A 22,561-nucleotide genomic window follows, 5' to 3' on the forward strand; every position below is an offset into this window, starting at 1 on the left:
ACCCTTCTGGTCCACGCTCCCCATCTCCTTCCGCAGGAGCCAGGGAAGGAGATGGAAAAGTTTGGGGAGTAGTCCCCGGCTCACGAGAAGGGCATTTGCTCATTCCTCGGTCACTCTCAGGTGTTCAGAGCGGGAGGACGACATCCGGACCGTCCTCCGGCCACTCCTCCCCCGGGCCGATTATGAAACTGCGGGCACTTTGTACCTCACCCCGCTCGCTAGTGAGTACTCAGGCCCCTCCCCAGGCTAATAAAGGTCGCAGCGCGCGGCCGTGGAGCTCACTTGCCAGACACAAGCCGGGTGTCCGAGGGACGCGTGGTCCTGCGTAGCTCCAACCACCGCCGCCGCCGCCGCCGCAGCCCAGCCGGACCCCTCCCGCAGCCCGCCGGAGCCCCCGTGTCCCCGCGGCCCCACGCACGCTCACCGCAAGAAGGATGGAGCCGCGCCGCGCCCGCCAGGTCCCCACGCTGCTGCTCGTCCTGGGTGAGTCCCCCGCCCCTTCCCGACGCACAGGACGCGACTCGGGCGGCCCGGGGCGCAGTTGTCACTTTCCACCCGACTCCAGGGTCCTCCACTTCCAACCAGGTCTCTCCTTAGGCGGGGAGTCCGGTCCTTTCCTCCCGCTGCGGATGGAATGCGAGGGGGTAGGGGAGCGGGGACCGGTGTTCAATATGCCTTTCGCTCATCAAGGAACTTGGGCTGAGTGTTCTGCGTGAATTAATACAGCTCCGTGTTGGGAGAAATAAAAAGTTGAAAAGATCAGCCCCCGCCTTAGGAAAATCTGACAGTTCTAAGAAATCCAAAGACAAGGGAAAACTGGGGTGAGGGCGAAGACAGGAGGCGGGGGAAGGGACTAGACCCGCGCCTATAAAAGACCTTTGGGAAAGAAAAGCGGTTTCCTCCCGCCTGGCCTTCAGTTTTCTACATAAAGCGGGCTTCAGCTTTCTGCGGTGCTGGCGTGCGCCGGCGCCGGCTTCGCTGAAGCTCCGGACTCCACGAGTGTAAACGCAGCTCGCTCACCTGGAGCTGCAGGGACACGCGGGCCCTGCCGCTTCCGGTCCCCCTTCCCTCCCCCCTCCCCTAGACTCCCGGGCAGCGCTCCCATCACTTACTGTTAATTGCACTCTGCAGCCTGTAGTGGACACGACTGAACACACAAACACACACGCAGCTTGTGGTGGCTGAGCGTACTTTAATGCATGTCTTTTTATTTGAGATAATTCAGTTGTTGGTTTTTTTTGTTTGTTTGTTTTTTGTTTTTTTGGACAGAGGGGGGAAAAATCCTTATGTAACTTTACTGGTTTTGAAAAAAAATAATGCTAATTCCTAAACTTCAAGAAGTTTGGAGCTGTTATGAAAATTTTCCTAAGGAAATAAAGGTTGCCAATCTCGCGTTATTTCTGGGATTGCAAAGAGGCGAATTCCCCTAACTCTACCTGTGCAGGATGTGACAGTTAAATTATTATTTCGACACACCTTATCTTAGGCGTTAGGAGACCTAATGACATGAATACTATGCATACTTGTAACTTACTTGTCCAAGTTCAAGAACATAGGTGGGAACTGGATCTGTGGTTTCTACCAAAACGTCTAAGAATAACTAGCTAGGAGTTTCTCAGTAAATAATGTGGCTTTGCTATCTTTGTTATGAAGTCTTCCTAGAGTTAGATGTCAACCTAGAGGTCAGAATAGCTTAACACTTTTTTTTCCCCCCTACCTGTAAGGTTGCTTTGAACAATGCAAATGTCTGTTCTGGGCCACTGGTTGAGTATTCTAACTTGAGACATCAAGATCCTATGAATATCCTGGTAACTACCCACTTGGCTTATGTGTTGTGTGTGTTTTTGTTGTCATAAAAATGCTTAACTCCTTTATTGCATTACTTAATTATAGTTCACCTATTTCATCAGCTGCCAAGCCCATTTCTAAATGAGCTCGGTCAGTTTCTGTTTTCCCAGTTTGTTTAGGTATTTCTCTGCCACTAGCAAAGTTCCTGTCTGAAGTTCTGTATCATATCTCTACACTCTATTCAGGTATGCAAGTCCAATAGTCTTATTCCAAAGCACATGGAAAAAAGGCAAGGCCAACTGTTCTTTCTGAAATTGCCATTTCCCCCGTAAACTAAAGAGTACCTAGAAATGCTTTTCCCAAATATCTATCCTTCAAGAAAAAGAGACATTCATTTGAGTTTTCAGCAAACATTTTATTATTGCCTTTTTTGTGTGTGGAATTTATATGTATTTGTGTCTGTGGAAAAAAATACAGACACTTTCATTTCCATCTTCTGCCTCCAACACATGCAGATTTAAATTGCTACACACACCCCACAATCATTTGGTCACTTTTACATTTTATAAATATTTGATATTGATGGTTCCCGAATAAAAAGGAAAAAAAATGTATATTGAGTCTGCAATTAATGTTTAGGGTCTCTTGATCTAAAAATCAAACGTGTTCAAGGATACCTAAATGGGCTTTTGAGCATGCTCCTGAATGACAGATCCAAGACAATTTATCCATACTTTATTGCACAATGATAGAGAATTGACAGAATAAACATTCTTTCTTGAACTCTGAGAAGCATAGATCTCAGTGAGGCAATGGCTTGCCTTAGAGCTTTCCTTTTGACCCTGAGAGTTTATGAGCTGCCTGGTGTTGGCACAACCTGAGATGACACATCGCAGGCAGAAACACGATGACAGGCCTCTCCGGTCTGGCTTTTGACCCAGGCACCCTAGCTGCCTTCTGCATCATCTTGCCATATAAGCAACTTGGGTAATTGGGGTGTGTGGTTCAGCCCTGAGACCCAAATCCAGGCTCTGGGAAGGCAGATGCCTCCTATGAACTAACCATGTTGTGTGTGAGGTGTTTTCCATGTATCCTTTACTCCTTAAAGTAACTATATGAGGTAGAGATGATTAGCCCAGTTTGACAAATGGAGAAACCAAGGTTCAGTGATGTCAGATACCTTAAAAGGACTTAGAGACAGCAAATGTCAAGGTCGTTCTGGGTCAATGTGTAAAGAGCCGGAGGTTTTCAGAGTTAGTTATCAGGAGCATAATAAAGTAACTGGTTCTAAACAGAGAAGTCCTAGAGTAGTGTGGGGATTGCTGCAGAGCTTAGGACCTGTTATGGGCACTGGCATATGTGCAAAAATGGTACCTGATGGTATCACTCAAAAAACCAGGCACAGAAAAGATGAGATTATTTCTTAAAGCTCTGCTCAGATATGTTACATTTTTACTTAACCTATATTCAGCATTTTTAATACCCAGGAAATGACTTTATTATGAAGCAATCATTGACGTCAGTGACTGAGACCTTTGTTTCTATTTTTATAGTTTCCTAGATGTATGTTAAGTAAAGCAGTCAGGGAGAAGGAAACCCACATTCTTTTTATTCCCTGGATCATTCACAATATTGTGAACTGAATGTAGTGTTGACAAGGGATCAAGCTGGAATCACAGCGTACTTTATTAACAGTGAGAAAATAGACCTACTTATCTGGTTTTTTTAAAAAAGTGCAATGGTCCCATAGTCACTTTGGAAAACTTGAATTTGAATGTCTTCTGTTCATTTTTGCCCAGGAATCTCCCATTTCCTGGTGAATGATCACCCAGGAGATGCAAATGTCATGTAAGAAATCCTCTTTGAAGGGACTGTAAATTTAGGTGTGGTCTCATCTGTCAGTCTTCACTCTGAATATAGGCCTATGCAAATTCCCATGGCTGTAACTGCTGTTGGAAACATTCCTTCCGAAGACAATGGGAAGACTCCTCAAAGCGATAATAGGACAGCTCCTCAGGGAGGAGCACCCTGACAGCCATTGCCTTCATATGGCAGTTCTGGAACCTTTGGAAAATGAAGTAACACAACAGACTCAGTGTCCTCTGGCAATGCAGTTTATGTTAAGGCTGGATGTCTGGTTTCAGGGCAAATAAAGGTTCAGTGACATTTTAGGTTAAAGCATTAACTAGGATACTGTTAATAATACCCAAGATAGCTTGATAATTGTCCAGAAAAAAAGTTAGCTCAATTATTTAGGTCTAAAAGCCTGAATTTTAAACTTGAGGAATGAAAGTTAAGTGAAATACAAATCTTTTTGAAAATCCTCAGGATAAGGGGAAAAGTCTCTCTTTCTCGTATGTATGAATAAATGTGTATATGTATAAGTTTATATACACACGTGTGTATCATACTTTACAGTTTTGCATTGAGACATAATATATAGAATGTAGTTTCACATCCCGCTTCTTTTATTTCATGCTTTTGGAAAGATTTATTCCTCCTTGAGCTTCAGTTTTCTCATCTGTAAAATGGAGATTATAATGACTATGATGTTAGGTTATTGTATATGGATGTTATAAATATAATAATATTAAAAATAACAGAGAAACAGTTTTAAAGTTAGCGTTGTTATCCGTAGTCGTAAGTGCTGATTTAGGAAAATGCCTCATTTGATCTTTGTAACTCCCTTTTAGCCAGGAGAGGCATTATTTTTCCCAGTTTATAAATGACAAGACACACTTTAAAAGGAGTTACACAGCATGTAAGGCTCCTTTTTAAAATATGGTGTGCCATCTACTGTGGATGCTCCCAACTCACTTCACTTTTGGTGAAAGTTCTACTCATCCTTTAAGACTGAAGAAAAATATCAGGGCTTCTCTGATACCTCCCTCCATCTTTCTCTCACCACTGGGAAATTAATGTGCAGTGTGCCCGGCGGGGCCCCCCCCCCCCCGCTCCCCCGCCCCCCGCCCCCCGCCCCCCGCCGCTTTGCTTCTCTCTGAATCCTCCTATCCTACTCTTTTGTTATCACACTGTAAGTGTGTATCCCGCCCTGTCTTTCCTTACTGATGCTCAGCTTTTGTCATTCACATTGTAACAGACTTATGTTAACCAGTCAATGACTATCATTGGAGGGATGATGAGAATGGTGCTCTATTTAGGGTTCTTAGCACTCTGTTTTGACTCAGACAGCTGTTCTTTGAAAATGTGCTTGCAAAGTCAAATATTTTGGCAGAACAATCGTTTTTGAAAATTCAATTGTTTAATAATAAAGCTGAACACTCTTTCTTCCTTGTTTTCCCCATTTCTATCTCAATGTAGTCTGTATTCAATGACAGTATGCCTAACAAAATTTAAGTGTATCAGCACTGTGTGTGTGTGGGTGGATGTGTGTATACGTGTATTTTTGTGTGAGAGAGAGAGAGAGGGAGGGAGGGAGATAGGGCAATGATGGATAATGAATGATGGATAATCAGCAAGAAAAAGTATTATTTTAGAAATGAGAGTAACCTTAATCTAATCTAAATTCTCTCTCTCCTACTCCACCCTGCTCCCCGGTGATATTTCCAGAGATAAAGGAAACCTAGCGGCAGTGAGATAAAGAGTCTCTGAGCTAGAACTAGCTCCATACCTCATGAATCTGCCGGGAGGGTTTTCCAGCCTTGGGTCTATTTACACTATGGACTGGATAGTTCTATGTTGTGGACTGTTCTATGCATTGCAGGGCATTTAGCAGCAATCCTGGTCTCTACCCACTAGATGTCAGTAGCAGCTCTAGTTGTGACAACCCAAAATATTTCCCACGTTGCTAAATGTCTCTGGTTGGCAAAATTACTCCAGGGTGAGAAGCACAAGCTGATGTTTTCCATTGCTAGGAAACATTGCCGCTCGTAAGTTGCAGTTCGAATAATCAGTGCTTGAGTTACTAAGACAAATAAAATTCATGTTAATGGTAACCTCATTGCAGATATGAAAGCAATTCTGACGTTAAAAAAATCAACTTAGCAAGTTTTATTGCCGATTTAATACCATTTTCCCTGAATAACGATGAATCTTGTTTATGATGGAGTCATTCATTCTTTCTCCAATCATTGCATTGCTAACCACCCCACGCCTCCTTTCATAATTCAGTTCTCTTGACTCCTGCAAGACTGAACTTTCCTTTTTCCTCCAGTTTCCTTGGTCATTTCTATCCACTCCTTGTCACCTATTTCCAAAGTTCTATGATTTTCCATTTCATACTTTTTCCCTTGGAACATTTGAATGACTTCTATCTTTTAAAGGTAGTATTTCCTCATAAGACTTTCAAATAGATCCTGTCAATTCCATTCCTATTCTTTTACTCAAGATCTTTTTCCCCAGGTACCTCATAAATATAAATAAATGATATATGAACTGCAGACCCAGATTCCTTCATTCATTATGTCCTCCTTCATGTCTGCTAGCTACAAACACTGCCACAAATCTGCTGTCTTGCCTATGTTATCTACTCTTTTAATGACACCACCTTCCTTGGTAGTTTCTGGTCAGAAACGTGGTATCATCTATGAAGTTACTCCTTCCCTCACGACCACCTGGGATCTAGCCTCTAGTTAGAACAGAAGCTATGCCCTTTGCATCAGTTTACTTTTCAGCATCTTGTTCAGTATCATGCATATAGAAGTCTCTTGGTAGATATTTGTTGAACAAATATTATTAGAAACAGATAATTACTAAAAAGTTAGTATAAGTTAAGTTGCTTTCCTTCCCTCTCGTTTATCAAGTGTAACTAAGCCCTTCCCACCCTTCTTTTATGCTAAGGATGCACATATTCTTTGCACAAAATTTGAAGTCTCCAATGTTAACCAAAAAATATATTTTCACAAAATAAAATTTCTTAGCAGCTCCCATTATGCTAGGTGCATCACACAGATTCTTGGAATGAAATGTAATTAGCCCTAAGGCTTTTAAAATTATCTTTTATGTACTTATTTTCTCCTCTTTTCTTTCTTTTTTTTTTGATACATACGGATGAAAACACTATCCTTTTGCAAATTCATTTTTGGCAATGTGCTTCTGTAAAGAATGAATAATAACAATAGTTAGTATGCTTCTAAAAATGTTAAGTTTTCAAAGTTGTAGGCCACAATAAATATGACTGTAAGGAAGGAAGAAAAGGCAAATGGCACACACTTATCCAAACTGTTTCTCCTTTAGAAGATTTTTCTTTTGAGACAATAATGTAATAGCAATTTAAATTTCTGAATTGAATCAATGGGGATACATGTAAGAAGCAAGATGGAAGGGGGTAAAGATAGAAAAGGTGCTAAAAGGATCTTCTGTGAAATATTATCTTGAAGAAAAAAATACATTTTCAATAGATAATTTGAAATAATACCCTAGAGATGAATCTTTGGTTTTAGAGGTTGCATGTTTAGAGCTCTTAAGTCACAAAATTTCAAAACATCCAGATTAGTACAAATTGTATACTTTATTCAGTAATTGATATGCTTTCTCCTATATTATGAGAACATTTCCATTATGAATAAGATAGACAGCTTTAAATCCATTTTTATGATAAAATAAGCTCTAGTTTCATATTTTAACACATGATTCTTGATTTGAATAGTTTTAAGTATAGTATTGTATGATAACCAAAATATATGAGCATTTTGAAGTATGATTTAGAAATCACTGCCAGAATTGAAGAGTTATTTAATGTCTCTGAACTGAAAACTATGGCCTATTACATCTTCTCTTGACACTTTACAAGGAAGATCTTATGGCTGTATTTGAAATTCAAAATTAAAGACTTATTTGTAATCTGTCATTATATCAACCTCTGGTTTCATTCTGTTATCCTGTTTTTATCTAAATAGTTACTGTTGGCTTTTACATTTACTTTTTAATGATTCTTAGTGGTAAAGTTAACATTAAAAGCTGTAGAAAGAAGATGATTGCTGGCAGGAAGCAAGGTTTATGCTATATAGATATACATTATGATATGTATATACTATTATATATGCTATTCTCTGAGAAATAGGCTGTTACTAGAAAGTACTTTCAGTAGGTCTTTTCAGTGTCTGATGTGATAACAGAACTTACAGTTATTTTAACTTTATCTAATAGTGGAATTTAAGACAAAAAGACATCTGGAAATGATGAAGGCATATTCACTCCTTGAAAGAAAGTATACAAGACCTAACAAGCCTAGTATGTTAAAGACAAATCCTAAAATTACAGAGTGCCCTGGAAGAAGGTAGAAAACTAACAGTCTTGTGAGTAGGTAGGCATGTGACCAAGCAGAAGTGTGAACAAAGAGGATTTTGCTGCCTGTTTGGGCTGGGCAATTACTATGATTCATAATGAGTTTGCTGTTCTGGTCTAAATATCCTAAAAGGTTAAATTAGGAAAATAAGGTGCATTCTTTTCATTCTGTAACCCATCTCATTTTATTTTGGGTCATTTTTATTTGACTTGATTGCTATTCAGGAGAGTCGTTTTATCTCTGAGAATTGCAGTTGATGCTTGCAGAATAGGCTTGGTTAACCAGTCACCAAATCTCAGTCTCCATCTAGATGGCCCCTCAGTGTGGCCAGAAGGAAGCAAGGACAAAGGAAACCGTATGCAATAAAAAGGACGTTTTCTACCTGTAGCATTCCTTCTGAAGGTCAGGCATGCGCTTTTCACTTAATGCCCCATGGCCCAGGACATTTGCCCCCCCCCCCCCACTGGGGTGATGGCACTCAGCCTCTCCCACTCGCTGTCCCCAGTATTGTGTAAGGTGTAGGCTCGGCCCTGACTCACAGAGTAGAGGTGATTTGTATCCTGTGAGTCACCGGTGCCACTTCCTGCTGGCATATTTGAGATTTCACTGAAACAAATCTCTGAAAGGTGAAGGTAGATGAATAGGCGAGCTTTAAATTCCTGAAACCCATTTGGAAATTGGACAGAAATAATGGGCTCCAAAGACAGTTTTGTTTTCATAACATTATTGACATAGAAGTTCCAATGGCTAATTTTGTGTTTACAAATTACCATTTAGCATGGAATTCCTCTGTATCATAGTTACCAATGTAGGGCTGCCCACCAATCTGTTTGCTGGCATTATCCAAACTCTATATCCAAATAATATCATAGGGTTGTATTTTCTCAGCAGGGACCCATGGTCAAGATCAAAAATTCAAATATAAGATTTGCAGTTGACCTAGAGAAAGATCATTATGTTCAATTAACACTAAAGTCATGAAAAACTGAAAGATTAAGGAAATATACAGATAGGACTTCAGCATGTATCACTGTATGACTTTAATGAGTAGTGATTTATAATTGGATATGAATGCTGGATGTTAAAATTCTCCATGGGTTAACTTTTCCCTTCCCCACAATTCCTTTACCCCTTTTTGCAAGGCCCTGGGCTAAATGTGAGGTTGAGGAAAGCTTGAAAACCACTTTTGAAGCAATAGAGCTGTGTGGATGAACACATGATTTAGAACCAATTTTGGTAGTTCACTTAGAACCAATTTTGGTAATTCTTCCCAAGTGGTGCTAGTGGTAAAGAATCTGTGTGCCAGAGCAGGAGACACAAAAGATGCGTGTCTTATCCCTGGGTCATTGGAAAGATCCCCTGGAGAAGGAAACTGCAACCCACTCCAGTATTCTGGCCTGGAAAATTCCATGGACAGAGGAGCCTGGCCGGCTATAGTCCATGGGGTTGCAAAGAGTCAGACACGACTGAGCTCACACAAGAATTGAACACAGTAGTTCATTGACTACATATATCTATGATTAAAGTGTAATCTAAACACTGTCATTTGAGAACTACATTTAAAATCACTTACCATTCCATCTATAAAATACCCGGATGTGGGATTAATGTACCAAGTCTCATAGAAACCATCCTGAGAGATGGACTATGTCCAAGGGAGCGTCACAGGTTAGGACAGCCCAGTTTTTGTGGAGGCACGCCCTGCCCTGAACATTCTTTAATTCACAAAGACAAATATTTCACTTGTGGCTTGACCAACTGGAACAAGGTTTCCAACAGTGGAAAAACTAACAATATGAAAAACCTTTGAGAAAAAAAAAAAAAAACAACACCTCAGAGCAATTAGCTGGATTTTATCATAATAGTTGCAGGTTGCATTTGTAAGCAGTTCTGAACAGGAAAGGCTAGTGTCTGATTTCTGCAAAGAATGAAGAAACGATCCTTTTCAGAGAAATGTGCATTTGCACAGTGGACCTGGCCGGCCCTTTTGCAGTAGGAGAATAGATAATATCTCCTTCCATCAGTTGAAGAGCCGTGGAGGAATCGGAATGTCAGGGTTGTAAAAACACACATTTAAAACTCCAGCTTGTGTTGAGCAGATTGTGTAAATTAAAGGAAGTAATTCTTTACGAGTGAAAGTTTATGGCAAAATTATATCGAGAAGTAGAATGATATTGGCTTGGATAAAACTCTAGCTAATTCACCCCTGAAAAAATGTGTGGACAAAGTTATCCTTTTCCATCTCTGTTCAACTGACAGTGGAATCCAAATTTTAGCCATTATTTTTTTGTCATTTAAGAAAGATTTTTTTTTTCCCCTGTAAGGACAATCAAAGTATCATTTATATTGTAGGAGAAATATGAAGCAGGGAGGTGATAGTTCTAAACTTTCCAAAATATATTTTCAAGTCACTGAAAGATTATGAGACTCAATGTCATAAGATGTACTCCTAACCCTTATCTTCTATAATCTCTAGATAATTGGTCTTGGATAAGACATTTAATTTAACTACACTGCAGTTATTGAGGTCAACATAACTACTTCACAGGATTATAATCAGTGTCAAGTTTGAAACATTAAGAAGTTACAAACTCTGATGCTTATGTTTTACCCAAATCATACTCAATTTGCTTAACATGTACACACCTCCTCTGATTGTGAAAAAATAAAATTCTTTACTATATGGAATAATTATCCTTTAAAATACCAAAGTACAGAGAGATTTATAACCTTGTTATAGACCAGTAGATGGCAACCCACTCCAGTACTCTTGCCTGGAAAATCCCATGGACAGAGGAGCCTGGTAGGCTGCAGTCCATGGGGTCGCTAAGAGTCGGACTGAGTGCACTCTAAGAGTGCACGACTGAGTGACTTCACTTTCACTTTTCACTTTCATGCATTGCAGAAGGAAATGGCAACCCACTCCAGTATTCTTGCCTGGAGAATCCCAGGGATGGAGAAGCCTTGTGGGCTGCTGTCTCTGGGGTCGCAGAGTCGGACACGACTGAAGCGACGTAGCAGTAGCAGCAGCATAAACCAGTAGAGGGCACTATCCACATGCGCATATGCTAAAAACAAGCTTGCTGTTGAATGGCATGGAACATTCATGAGTCTCATTTCGTTTAATTCTCCCCCGACTCTATAATTTGGGGAAATTGAGATCCAGAGAATTTAATTAATTTGTCCAAAATTGCATAGCTCAGGTTTTCTCCCAGGATTGCCTTTCCACCATACTTTGTTGCCTCTTTATGGCATTAAATACTCTGCTTCAGTTATATTTAGCTGAGTTCATTCCCTGTAATGTCCATTATGCTCTAGTGTTATTGCCTGTTTCCAAATTCTGTAATGTGGCCAACAAACAACATTGCTGTGTACTCTGAAGAAAGTTACTTAAACTCTTTATGCCTCACTTTTCTCATATGGCTAATGGGGAGAACAGTAATATCTTCTTCAAAGAGTCACTGGGTGGATTAAAGAGATAGTATAGGTAAGGATGGGCTTCCCTGGTGACTCAGATGGTAAAGAATCGTACTGCGATGCTGGATTCTCAGGTTCGATCCCTGGGTCAGGAAGATCCCCTGGAGAAGAAAATGGCTACCCACTCCAGTATTTTGGGGGCTTCCCTGGTGGCTCAGACCATAAAAAAATCTAGATGCCCACACATAGTACATGGTCAAGAAATGTCAACTGCTGCCAACTACTACCACCACCACCACCACCAATAATGTTTATTATATAACAGTTACTCATATAACCTGGAACGAGTGATTAAAGAGCAAATACATGACTCCTAAGAAGAGTAAAACTCTCTGCAGTAAACCTTCCTGCAATTAAAAGGATTCTTCCTGTTCTTTCCATGAAATTCCCTATTCCTTCCATGCAATTCACAAACTTCTTGAGTCATCCTGGTGCCAGTTCCCCAACGTTTATCTTTTCAGGGGAGACACACAATGAAACACCTTGTTAATCTCTTATTGGATGACAGAAGCTGTATTCTAAGGCTTAGTATGGTTCATATAGCATGTGTATTCCTTCCCATATTGGATAAGATATGTTCTGACTTTACTTAGATTACATATTGTTCATTAAAATCTATTAATATTTTCATGTGTAATACAAAGAGTACCTTAGGTACTTAAATCAACAACTGATGTATCTTCAGTTGAGAGTCCTATTTCATTGTGACCATAAATAGAAGCTGAGTTTTGTTTGAAGCCTTCTTTGTGATAGGTTCTACTTTGGATCATTGCTCTGAACACATCATGAAGTAAAACAGAAATTTTCCAGTTGCTAAGCTTCTTAAGAAATCAAAAGTTAAAACCAGGTCTTTGAAAAAGTTACTGTGCAATGTTTGGAGCAGGTCAAGTTTGTAACTCTGAATGTAATGCCAAGGCTTTTACCATGGGACACAGAGCTGAGTGTTCATTTATTTTCAGTGATATACCTGTTTCCATGAATTATTTTCTTTCAGGGTTTAGATGGATCAAATTCTTGAAATAATGAAAAGAAATCTGCAAATATTGTAATTGTGTGGAAATCTGGTCAGAGTTTCTTTCTTGAAGCATTAGTTATATATTTTGTTTTTCTCCATAAATAGTTTTCTATCTTCTTCAAGCAGTCTTCAGTACAACTGTGATTCCTTCATGTATCCCAGGAGAGTCGGAAGATAACTGCACAGCATTAGGTAAGCCCAGCTTTGTCAATGTTGCATCAAATAATTATGCATTCTTAACAGAAATGTAAACTTAAAGACTATAAATAAGAGATAGTGGAAAAAAGAGGGGGGAATAGCTACTCTATTAACAAAAGAACTCAATGATCTGGAAAAATTATATAAAGGAGTAACTGGAGGCAAAGGGACCGGATATCTAGTTGTATGTGAAGATTTGATCTTAAAGAGAGGGAACAAAGAAAATCAGATTCCCTTTGATCATTTCAGAGCTTTGCTATGAAACCATTGGGAGAGGTTGGATCCCAGGCAAAATAGGCAAATTTGAGCTTTGTACACAGTAGATCAAGTATTTCGTTGTTATTTTTTGTAAAAGGAACAAATGATGTCCTTTATTTTGAGTTACAGCATTCATTCAGAAACTATCTATAGAGTACTTAATACAACCCAAATACTGTGCTTAGGTGGCATCAGTGGTAAAGAAGTAGCCTGCCAATGCAGGAGATGTAAGAGATGTGGGTTTGATCCCTGGGTAGGGAAGATCCCCTGGAGAAGGGCATGGCAACCCCCTCCAGTATTCTTGCCTGGAAAATCCCATGGATAGAGGAACCTGATGGGCTATGGTCCACAGTCTCACAAAGAGCCAGACATGACTGAAGCAACTTAGCATACGTGCACACAGATAAGTGGTGCAGTCTTACCTTTGGACCCCAGAGGACTCTCACAATGGTTCAGGAGAGATCTGCTTTATATTCAGTCTGAGTTATTGAATTCAAAGTTATCCTGAGTAACCAGAGTAGTACACCTCCTTTCTTGTCCTTCCTCACTATACTCTAGAGGTTTGGTCTGCCTTGCTCCCTATTTTTGGCTATTTGAACAAGAGTATTACAGTCAAGATGCCTTGTTTGATTATTTCATATAGATTCTTCAAATTTTAGATTCTTTAATATTTTAGTAATAAAACATTCTAGGGATTCCTTGGTGGTCCAATGGTTAAGACTCTATGCTTCAACTGCAGGGGGCATGGGTTCAATCCCTGGTTTGGGAACTAAGATCCCACATGCCACATGGCAAAAATAGTAAATAAACTGTAAAAAAAAAGAAAGCTCTTAATAAAATATTCTAAAGTAAATTTTATATGTAGGTTATAGCGCTGTTCTAAAGAGGCTACTATTTTCATGGTTGTATTTGTGTAACCAAGGCATTTATAAGTCAGGGTTTGTTTAGGTCATGTTCAGCTCTTATTAGAGACTTTGATTGATTTTGGGTTTGAGGTGGTGGTTTAGTCATAAGTCATGTCTGATTCTTTTGACCCAATAGGACTGTAGCCTGTCAGGTTCTTCCATGGGACTTTCCAGGCAAGAATACTGGAGTGGGTTGCCATTTCCTTCTCCAGGGGATCTTCCTGACCCAGGGATCAAACCCTAGTCTCAAGCATTGCAGGCGGATCCTTTACCAACTGAGCTACCAGAGAATGCACACCAAAACAAGTCTTGTTGGCTTAAAACCCACTATAGATTTAAGCTGTCTTAAATTAATGGATTCAGCTTGTAAATGTCAGAATTATTTGAAAAAATTAGACACCCTTATTTGGATAAGTGAATAACCGTACAGTATTATGATTTTTCGTGTGTGCCTTCAACTTACCTTTTCTAACCTTAAATATTGTCTTTTGAGAATTATTATTCCCAGTTTTTATTTTGTTTAGTCCATTTTCCTTTGGGAATCCAGTGTTTTGCTTATTGGTCTAGAGAGTATGATAACTAAAGTGACTTTTTGTCCGCAAATGCCTGAGAATGGTTACTATTATGAAAGGATGATACTATTTCAAAGAAAGTAACAGAATACATTCCACTTTCCTTTTCTTTCACAGTTCAAACTGAAGATAATCCACGTGTGGCTCAAGTGTCAATAACAAAGTGCAGTGCTGACATGAATGGCTACTGTTTGCATGGACAGTGCATCTACCTGGTGGACATGAGTGAAAATTACTGCAGGTAATGTGCCAAACAAAAACAGACAATATTTTAAAAAATCATCGCAGCACTGTTTATAATAGCCAGGACATGGAAACAACCTAGATGTCCATCAGCAGATGAATGGATAAGAAAGCTGTGGTACATATACACAATGGAGTATTACTCAGCCATTAAAAAGAATTCATTTGAATCAGTTCTGATGAGATGGATGAAACTGGAGCCGATTATACAGAGTGAAGTAAGCCAGAAAGAAAAACACCAATACAGTATACTAACACACATATATGGAATTTAGAAAGATGGCAATGACGACCCTGTATGCAAGACAGGAAAAAAGACACAGATGTGTATAACGGACTATGTCATCCCAGTGCACCAGCCCCAAGCATCCAGTATCATGCATTGAATCTGGACTGGTGATTCGATTCATATATGATATTATACATGTTTCAATGCCACTCTCCCAAATCATCCCACCCTCTCCCTCTCCCACAGAGTCCAAAAGACTGTTCTATACATCTGTGTCTCTTTTGCTGTCTCACATACAGGGTTATCATTACCATCTTTCTAAATTCCATATATATGCATTAGTATACTGTATTGGTGTTTTTCTTTCTGTCTTACTTCACTCTGTATAATAGGCTCTAGTTTCATCCACCTCATTAGAACTGATTCAAATGTATTCTTTTTAATGGCTGAGTAATGCTCCAAAAATAATTGATCTTTCTCTCCCATTGTCCTTTAGGTGTGAAGTGGGTTACACTGGTGTCCGGTGTGAGCATTTCTTTTTAACCGTCCAAAAACCTCTGAGCAAAGAATATGTGGCTTTGACTGTGATTCTTGTTATCTTGTTCCTTGTCATAGTTGCTGGTTCCATATACTACTTCTGCAGATGGTAAGCCAGTGTTTTTTAATACTCTTCTTTTGTAAATTACCTTTATACAAGACACACAAACTGGGTAAAAATATGGCAAAGTATTATTTAGTGGGAAAAGACAGACTCTGCACTAAAGATATTTTTAAGGAAGTTTCAGCAGCAGAACATCTGGACTTGACTCTGTTTGGGGCTCTGTTATTTATTACCTTTGTGACCTTATACAACTTAAACTAAGAGTATCAGTTCTTTCCTTTATAAAATACAAATAGAAATCCTTATTCACATTAATGACAGGATTACTGTCAGTATTGAGTATAACACATGCAAAAGTAAATCATAAGGCATCATGCCAAAGTTAAATTTAGCCACTTGAATTCAATTTATTAGATTGAAGTTTGTATTTCATAAAATATACTTTGTAAATTAATAACCCCAGAGGCTTAGGATCTTAAAATTTAAGACAGACTAGTAGAAACGAGTATCCAGATAATTGTAAGAGTTACTTTTAAAAATTGGTTCATGCCAGTCCCTTAAAATTCCATCTTCAACACTCCATCTTCGTGTATAGTTCTGTACTGATATATGCTGATAACTGAGTGGGCATTGAAACTTTTGAAAATCTGATATCAGATTGGCTGTTTTTTAAGGTTAGTATCAGGAATAGTATGACTTAAATAGTGTGTGTGTTCAGTCTTATCCAACTCTTTGAGACCCCATGGACTGTAGCTTGCCAGGCTTCTCTGTCCATGGACTTTTCCATGCAAGAATACTGGAGTGGGTTGTCATTTCCTACTGCGAGGGAACATCCTGATCCAGGAATCAAAACTGAGTCTCTTGAGTTTCCTGCATTGGCAGGCTGGCTCTTTACCACCGTGCCACCTGGGAAGCCCTACTTAATAGTAGCTGCCTTTAAAATGTCTCCATGAAATCCTTCTTACTTTGGAAGGGCTACAAATTTTTCAGTCTACATTTGAGTGAATTTTATTTTATTTTTGCTGAAAATAATGCACTTCTACTTCTGAAGCTCCAAAAATGCTACTACAAGAGTAAATTTATTTGGTTCGTGTTTACTTCTAAGTATTCATCAAATTATTATAATACCTTTTTAATTAGTCACGATCACATAACTGAAACACACCTGAAAGGTGTTTAACTACAATCCTTTCTTTTCGAAAGATGAGAGAGTGAGACCCAGAGAGGTGAATTGACATGCCCTGGCTTGTCTAGTTGACAAGTAGCCAGATCAAGGTTAAACAAAGGTTTTCCTAATTGTGGTTTGCAACTAAGCAAAAACATTATGCAGTTTCCTTAAGTCTACATGATTCATCTTCAAAATGGGTAGAAAATGAACTCAAAATATTAGGTAGATAGCTTTAATGAATGAATGAAGCTTTAATGAATGAGTGAATGAAGATTCTGAACCATTAGATTTATGAATCCTAGCTAGAAGAACTTGCCAGGTTATGTAATCCATTTTACTTTACTGTTTTCATCTGTAAAATGAGGTTGATAATGCTGTGTAAGGATAAAATAAAAAATGAATATATAGCACTTAAAACATTGTCAGTCACGTAGTAATTGCCTGATAAATGTTATTTTTATTTTTATTGGTGATAACATTACATCAACATGATAGGTAGAATATAATAGTGATAGTCAAAGTATTTGTACTTTTCTTCTTATTTGTAATAAGGAAAGAAGGAAGAAAAAGGGAAGAGAAGACAGAGAAAAAGAAAAAAATGATAACAGTCCAGGATTAAATGTGGTCACATGCTGTCCTGGAATTTTACAATTTTCATGACCATCTCCTCTGAGAAGTTCTTTAACTGCATTTCACCATTTCCTCCCAAAATTATTTGTCCAGGGAAACTACTCCTTGCCCCCTCCCTCTTTTCTCACCTTCGGCCTAAACCTGGTTACCTGTGTCATTTTGGAAGCACCGTGCTAAAGTACCTTTAGAGTCCAAGTATTTGTTTCTTTTGTTAGCATACTTTGCTCTTATTACTGTTAAGTACATTGCTAATGATTTCATTTCTGAATATTTCTAGGTACAGAAATCGAAAAAGTAAAGAACCCAAGAAGGAATATGAAAGAGTGACCTCAGGGGATCCAGCATTGCCGCAAGTCTGAATGGTGCCATTAAGCTTATGGGCAGGAATGCACTGCATGCCTGGTTATGTTAATATTCTTATTTTATTAATAATATTTATGTGGGGTCATATGTTAAGTCAACAATGATGTATTTTTTAATATGCTAAGAAAAGTTTTTATTTTTGTTTTATTTTTAACAGATTGCTAATGTATAATGTACAAAAAATATTTAATATAAAAGGAAAGTGGATATTTTTGTAAGAAATCCTTTTGTGGGCTACATGCTTTACTGAAAACATTTTTGCCTGGTGTACAGTACATAGGAGTGAGCAATGCCCAGTTCACTGTTGGGAAAGTGTAAGCATGTGACAGATTTCTATAAGCCGAAAATATGGTCAAACCAATTTAATACATTTTTCTACTCCTCGAATCAATGATAATTGGTTTGACTATATCAGAGTTTGGTGTTTGAGTTGGCACCACTGTGCCATGTTTTGAAACAGTAATGCTATGGGAACTGGGGAGAAGCAAATATAGATCTTGGGCTAAACACTACACCCTCTGCTCCCTCCACTCACACATCCTCACTGTTTACTGCCTGGAAGGATGGTGTGCAATTCTCTATGCCCATTCACAACTCCTATGGATATTAGTCATCCGTCTAATACAGGGGTCTCCAACCCCAGGCCACAGACTGCTCCCAGTCCACAGCTGGTTAGGAATGGGCCACATATCTGGAGGTGAGTGGCAGGCAAGCAAGCAAAGCTTCATCTGTATTTACAGCCTCTCCCCATCACTCACTTCTCCCTGGTGCATAGGAAAATAGTCTTTCACAAAACCCATCCCTGGAGCCAAAAAGGTTGGGGACTGCTGATCTAATAGATTTTCCTTAAGAAAATGAATTGAGAAAACTTTTACCATCTTTTATGTAATATTATGTATAGCTTCACAATGTCCTTTTTTTTTTTTTTCAGTACATTTATGCTAGGTAACTGTTGCTCATTAACTAATAAAAAAGTCCACACATGAAGCCAAAATTTGTGCTTCTTTTTTGAAGAGTATTTATTTCTATATGAACTTTGCTGAAGAATTCTATAATTAAATTAGTCCAAAATTTGATGGACTAAGTGTTATTTTACAGTATAATATAAGACAGTTATTCTATATATGGTCTAAAGAGATCTAGAAGCATGTTTCTGCTTCCCACTAATATAGCTGAAGTCAAATGTGCTGTATAAGAATATGTTTTTAATCCTACACATCCTTATTGACACCTACTGTATGTAAGAGAGGTCTGCTTATTTTGAGTGATACTGATTGTTTCAAAAAACTTTATTGACGAACCAGGAAATCATCTGAAATCCATTTATTTTGTTACAAAAAAGGAGTCATATTGGTTTATCTTGAGCATTTCAATTCATATTACATAATTAATTGTAAGTGGTTTGGGATGTTAAATCTTTATTTAAGGATGCTTAAAAAAGATTAAACACTAGCCCCTGTAAAAGTTAAATTTTTATTTATAATTTGATATTAAATAATAAAAAAGATAGGACACAGATTGGTTTGATGGGTAAAAATTAATTTTTAAAATGTTTTAATGAAGATAATGCTGGGCAAACATTAAAAAACCATTGCTATTAGCTCATGTTTCTTACAAACAATGAAAAAAATTTGGCTCATATTTAGTCTATCTTCCTTATTTTACAAATTTCTCACTATATATATTTCTAGAAAGATCTATCTATATCTAATGTATTGAGACTAAACGCAAACCAATGCATAAATACCTAGTTTGTGGCTTCCCACCAAGACAACACAGCCCAGTAGACATACTCTGTAACTAAAGAGGGTCTAAGATTGATGCTAAAGAAAACCTCACGATCAAGATTTGTGTAATATATTAAATATTTAAAATACAATCAAATGCCACTGTTCTTTTGGACATTCTTTGTTCTTATCTCTCTGCCAAAGTCAAAGCAAGGAGAGAGATGGTGCATTGGGAGGACAGATTTTTATTTTTGAGTCCTGAGAAGAAGTTTAGTTAAATTCAACTGCTCTGAGGTGTCAGATCAATTTCTATGTACCAAATACATGATACTAGCTTCTAATTTCTGTTGAATTCAGTAATGCAGTTTTTAAAAACTCATGTCTGATCCATTTTGCCATTTTTGCTGCAACAGTCAGTATGTAGACTTTTGGGAAAAAATGTGTTTAACTTGCTGTCCAATAATTTCTGATTTTTTTCTACTCTTATTCCTATGGGGAAAAGGGGTATAACAACTTTTATATAAACAGTGTTGCTTGAGTAAATTTAATGTTTTGACTGAAGAATAGTTTTATCTAAAACATGCCTGTTATTCAAGTTGGATGAGGTTAAATGTAAGATAGTGAATTTCTCTCTGCTTTTTTTGCACTCTGTAATTGCACTTTTTAAGTCTGAAGAGCCATTTTGGTATACAGTTTATATTAAAGATGCTATAGAACATAAAGTTGTATCACATGCAGTTTAAAGTAACTTATTTGACAATGAATTTTATCAGAGTACTGAATTGTATCAATTTGTTTGTGTTCAATATCAGCTTTGATAATTGTGTACCTTAAGATATTGAAGGAGACTATAGATACTTCACAGGATATTATTAATTTTTATTTATTTTTTGTTGGAAACTGGAAAAAACAGAATTGAAAAATAAAAATGCATGAAACACCTTGCATTAAAAATGTCATTGATTGATTTAGTCTCTTGTTTTTCCATACGACATTAAAGGGCTTAAAAGCAGTGATAGAACTATAATGTGTTTAAAGACATTGGTTTTAGTTTGGGAAAGTACTGTACAAATTTATCATAGATTATGGCCTACCATAATATAAAATTTCTTTGAAACGTAAGGAATTACATTAATTATAAAATTATAGATGTTAGTATATTTTAAAGTAATATTTTTAGAGAGTAGTTGCTGTATAGCATGCACAACTCAGCTCACTGCTCTGTGATGACCTAGATGGGTGGGATGGGGGACGGCAGGAAGGTCCAAGAGAGAGGGCATATGTGTTCACATATGACTGATTAACTTTGTTGTGCAGCAGAAACTAACACAAAATTGTGAAACAACTATAGCCCAATAAAAATTTTTAAGAAGAGTAAATATCCTACTGAGAAATAACTTTTGAAAGGATGCATCAGACAGAAGCATGTCCCATGATTCCCTCAGCATCTGCCAACCAAAAGTTTGGGTTTTCCCAGGCCTTCCCAGGTGGCTCAGTGGTAAAGAATCTGCCTGCTAATGCAGGAGATGCAGGAGACACAGATTCAATCCCTAGGTCTGGAAGATCCCCTGGAGTAGGGGATCCCACTCCAGTATTTTTGCCTGGAAGATTCCATGGACAGAGGAGCCTGGTGGGCTACAGACCACAAGGTTGCAAAGAGTAGGACATGATCAAGCACACACACCAGCCCACAGCAGGAAACACTGATCCTCTGAAGCTCTGTCACAGTAACACCTTCTGAAGTACATGTTTCAACAATCTATAGCATGCTTTGTCTTTTATTGGCTCCTTGGACCACTTCCTAAGACTCTGGATAGGGCAGGGAGGCATAGCTCTGACCATTTTACAAGAGGATGAACCAATCTGTCCAGGGTCACAGTTGGTAGTAAAAGATGAAGCTGGGGTAAGAAACAAGGTCTTCTGGTCCCCAGTTCCACTGCAGCTCTGGCCATGGTGGTGCTAGTGTTAAACAACCTGCCCCCCAATGCAGGAGACATAAGAGACTCAGGTTCCATCTGTGGACCAGGAAGGTCCCCTGGAGAAAGAAATGGCAACCCACTCCAGTATTCTTGCCTGGAAAATCCCAGGGACAGAGGAGCCTGGCTGGCTACAGTCCGTAGGGTCACAGAGTCAGACATGACTATAGTGACTTAGCACCTGGTTCATGTCAGGGGCAGCAGAACAAACCATCACGTGGAGTGAGTGTGAGATTTAATTTGGAATTTTGTGGGGGAGAAACAGAAATTTCTATAAAATGAATTTCTTGAGATCTCACAGAACCATCAGACTCATTCTATTCAAAGTCTGAGAACCCACAAGGTTAAGTAAGGAAAAGAACTCCTTGAAACACTTCCAAGGTGCCCTCCTCATCTGGTTGTCAACCTGTTTTCAGTCTCATCCTTGATCTTCCCTAAAATCTGTCTTCCACCACTGATTTGTAAATGCTAGAGTCCGCCTGAGCTCTTAATTTTGGAACTTTTTCTCTACATGCATACGTGCTAAGTTGCTTCAATCATGTCCAACTCTTTGCGACCCTATGGATGGAAGCCTGCCAGTCTCATCTATCTATGAGATTCTCCAGGCAAGAATACTGGAGTGGGTTGCCATGCCCTCCTCGAGTTTTCTCTATATATACAAGCCCTACTTTATTTCATACAGCCTTGTGCCTTTAATTGCCATTTGTATACAGACTATTCCTTCACTAGGTATTTTCCCTGGTTTCTAAACTTCATTATACAATTATCTATCCACTTGGATATCTACTGGGCATTAAAAGGTAACATGCTCAATGATCAAGAGTCCCTTATTGTTTTTTCTTCTACCATGTTCCTGTTTAATTAAATTCAACTCCATCCTTTTTGTACCTCAGGCCAAAAACCTGGTGTCTTTTCTGGAAGGTGATGAATGTTTCGCTTTCAAGTGGTTTCAGAGAGGATTACCCTCAAATTTGTAAAACAATGGAAAAACTGCAGAACTGGCCATTTTGAAGGCATTATGCAGAAGGAAAAAATCTCCCAGAAGACTAGACTTTGATAGAATATCACAATTTTTTTAAAAAATAGGCAACTGTAGGCAATGTATTTGACTTTGATCAGTTCTAGAACATATTTCTCCTCAAATGGTCACAAGATGTTGTTTTG

General features: G+C 38.5%; 1 protein-coding gene across 1 annotated transcript; it reads left to right on the top strand.

The window, feature by feature from the left end:
• The first annotated feature begins 2,957 nt into the window (after positions 1–2,957).
• On the top strand, positions 2,958–20,310 carry EREG (epiregulin). The gene is made up of 5 exons (XM_068974971.1): positions 2,958–3,168; positions 12,633–12,719; positions 14,578–14,701; positions 15,429–15,578; positions 17,609–20,310. The coding sequence occupies exons 1-5, from the start codon at positions 2,958–2,960 to the stop codon at positions 17,688–17,690; spliced, it is 654 nt and encodes a 217-aa protein (XP_068831072.1). The 3' UTR covers positions 17,691–20,310.
• The last annotated feature ends 2,251 nt before the right edge of the window (positions 20,311–22,561 follow it).

The sequence above is a fragment of the Capricornis sumatraensis genome, chromosome 7 (assembly GCF_032405125.1).
Source record: "Capricornis sumatraensis isolate serow.1 chromosome 7, serow.2, whole genome shotgun sequence".
Lineage (NCBI taxonomy): Eukaryota > Metazoa > Chordata > Mammalia > Artiodactyla > Bovidae > Capricornis > Capricornis sumatraensis.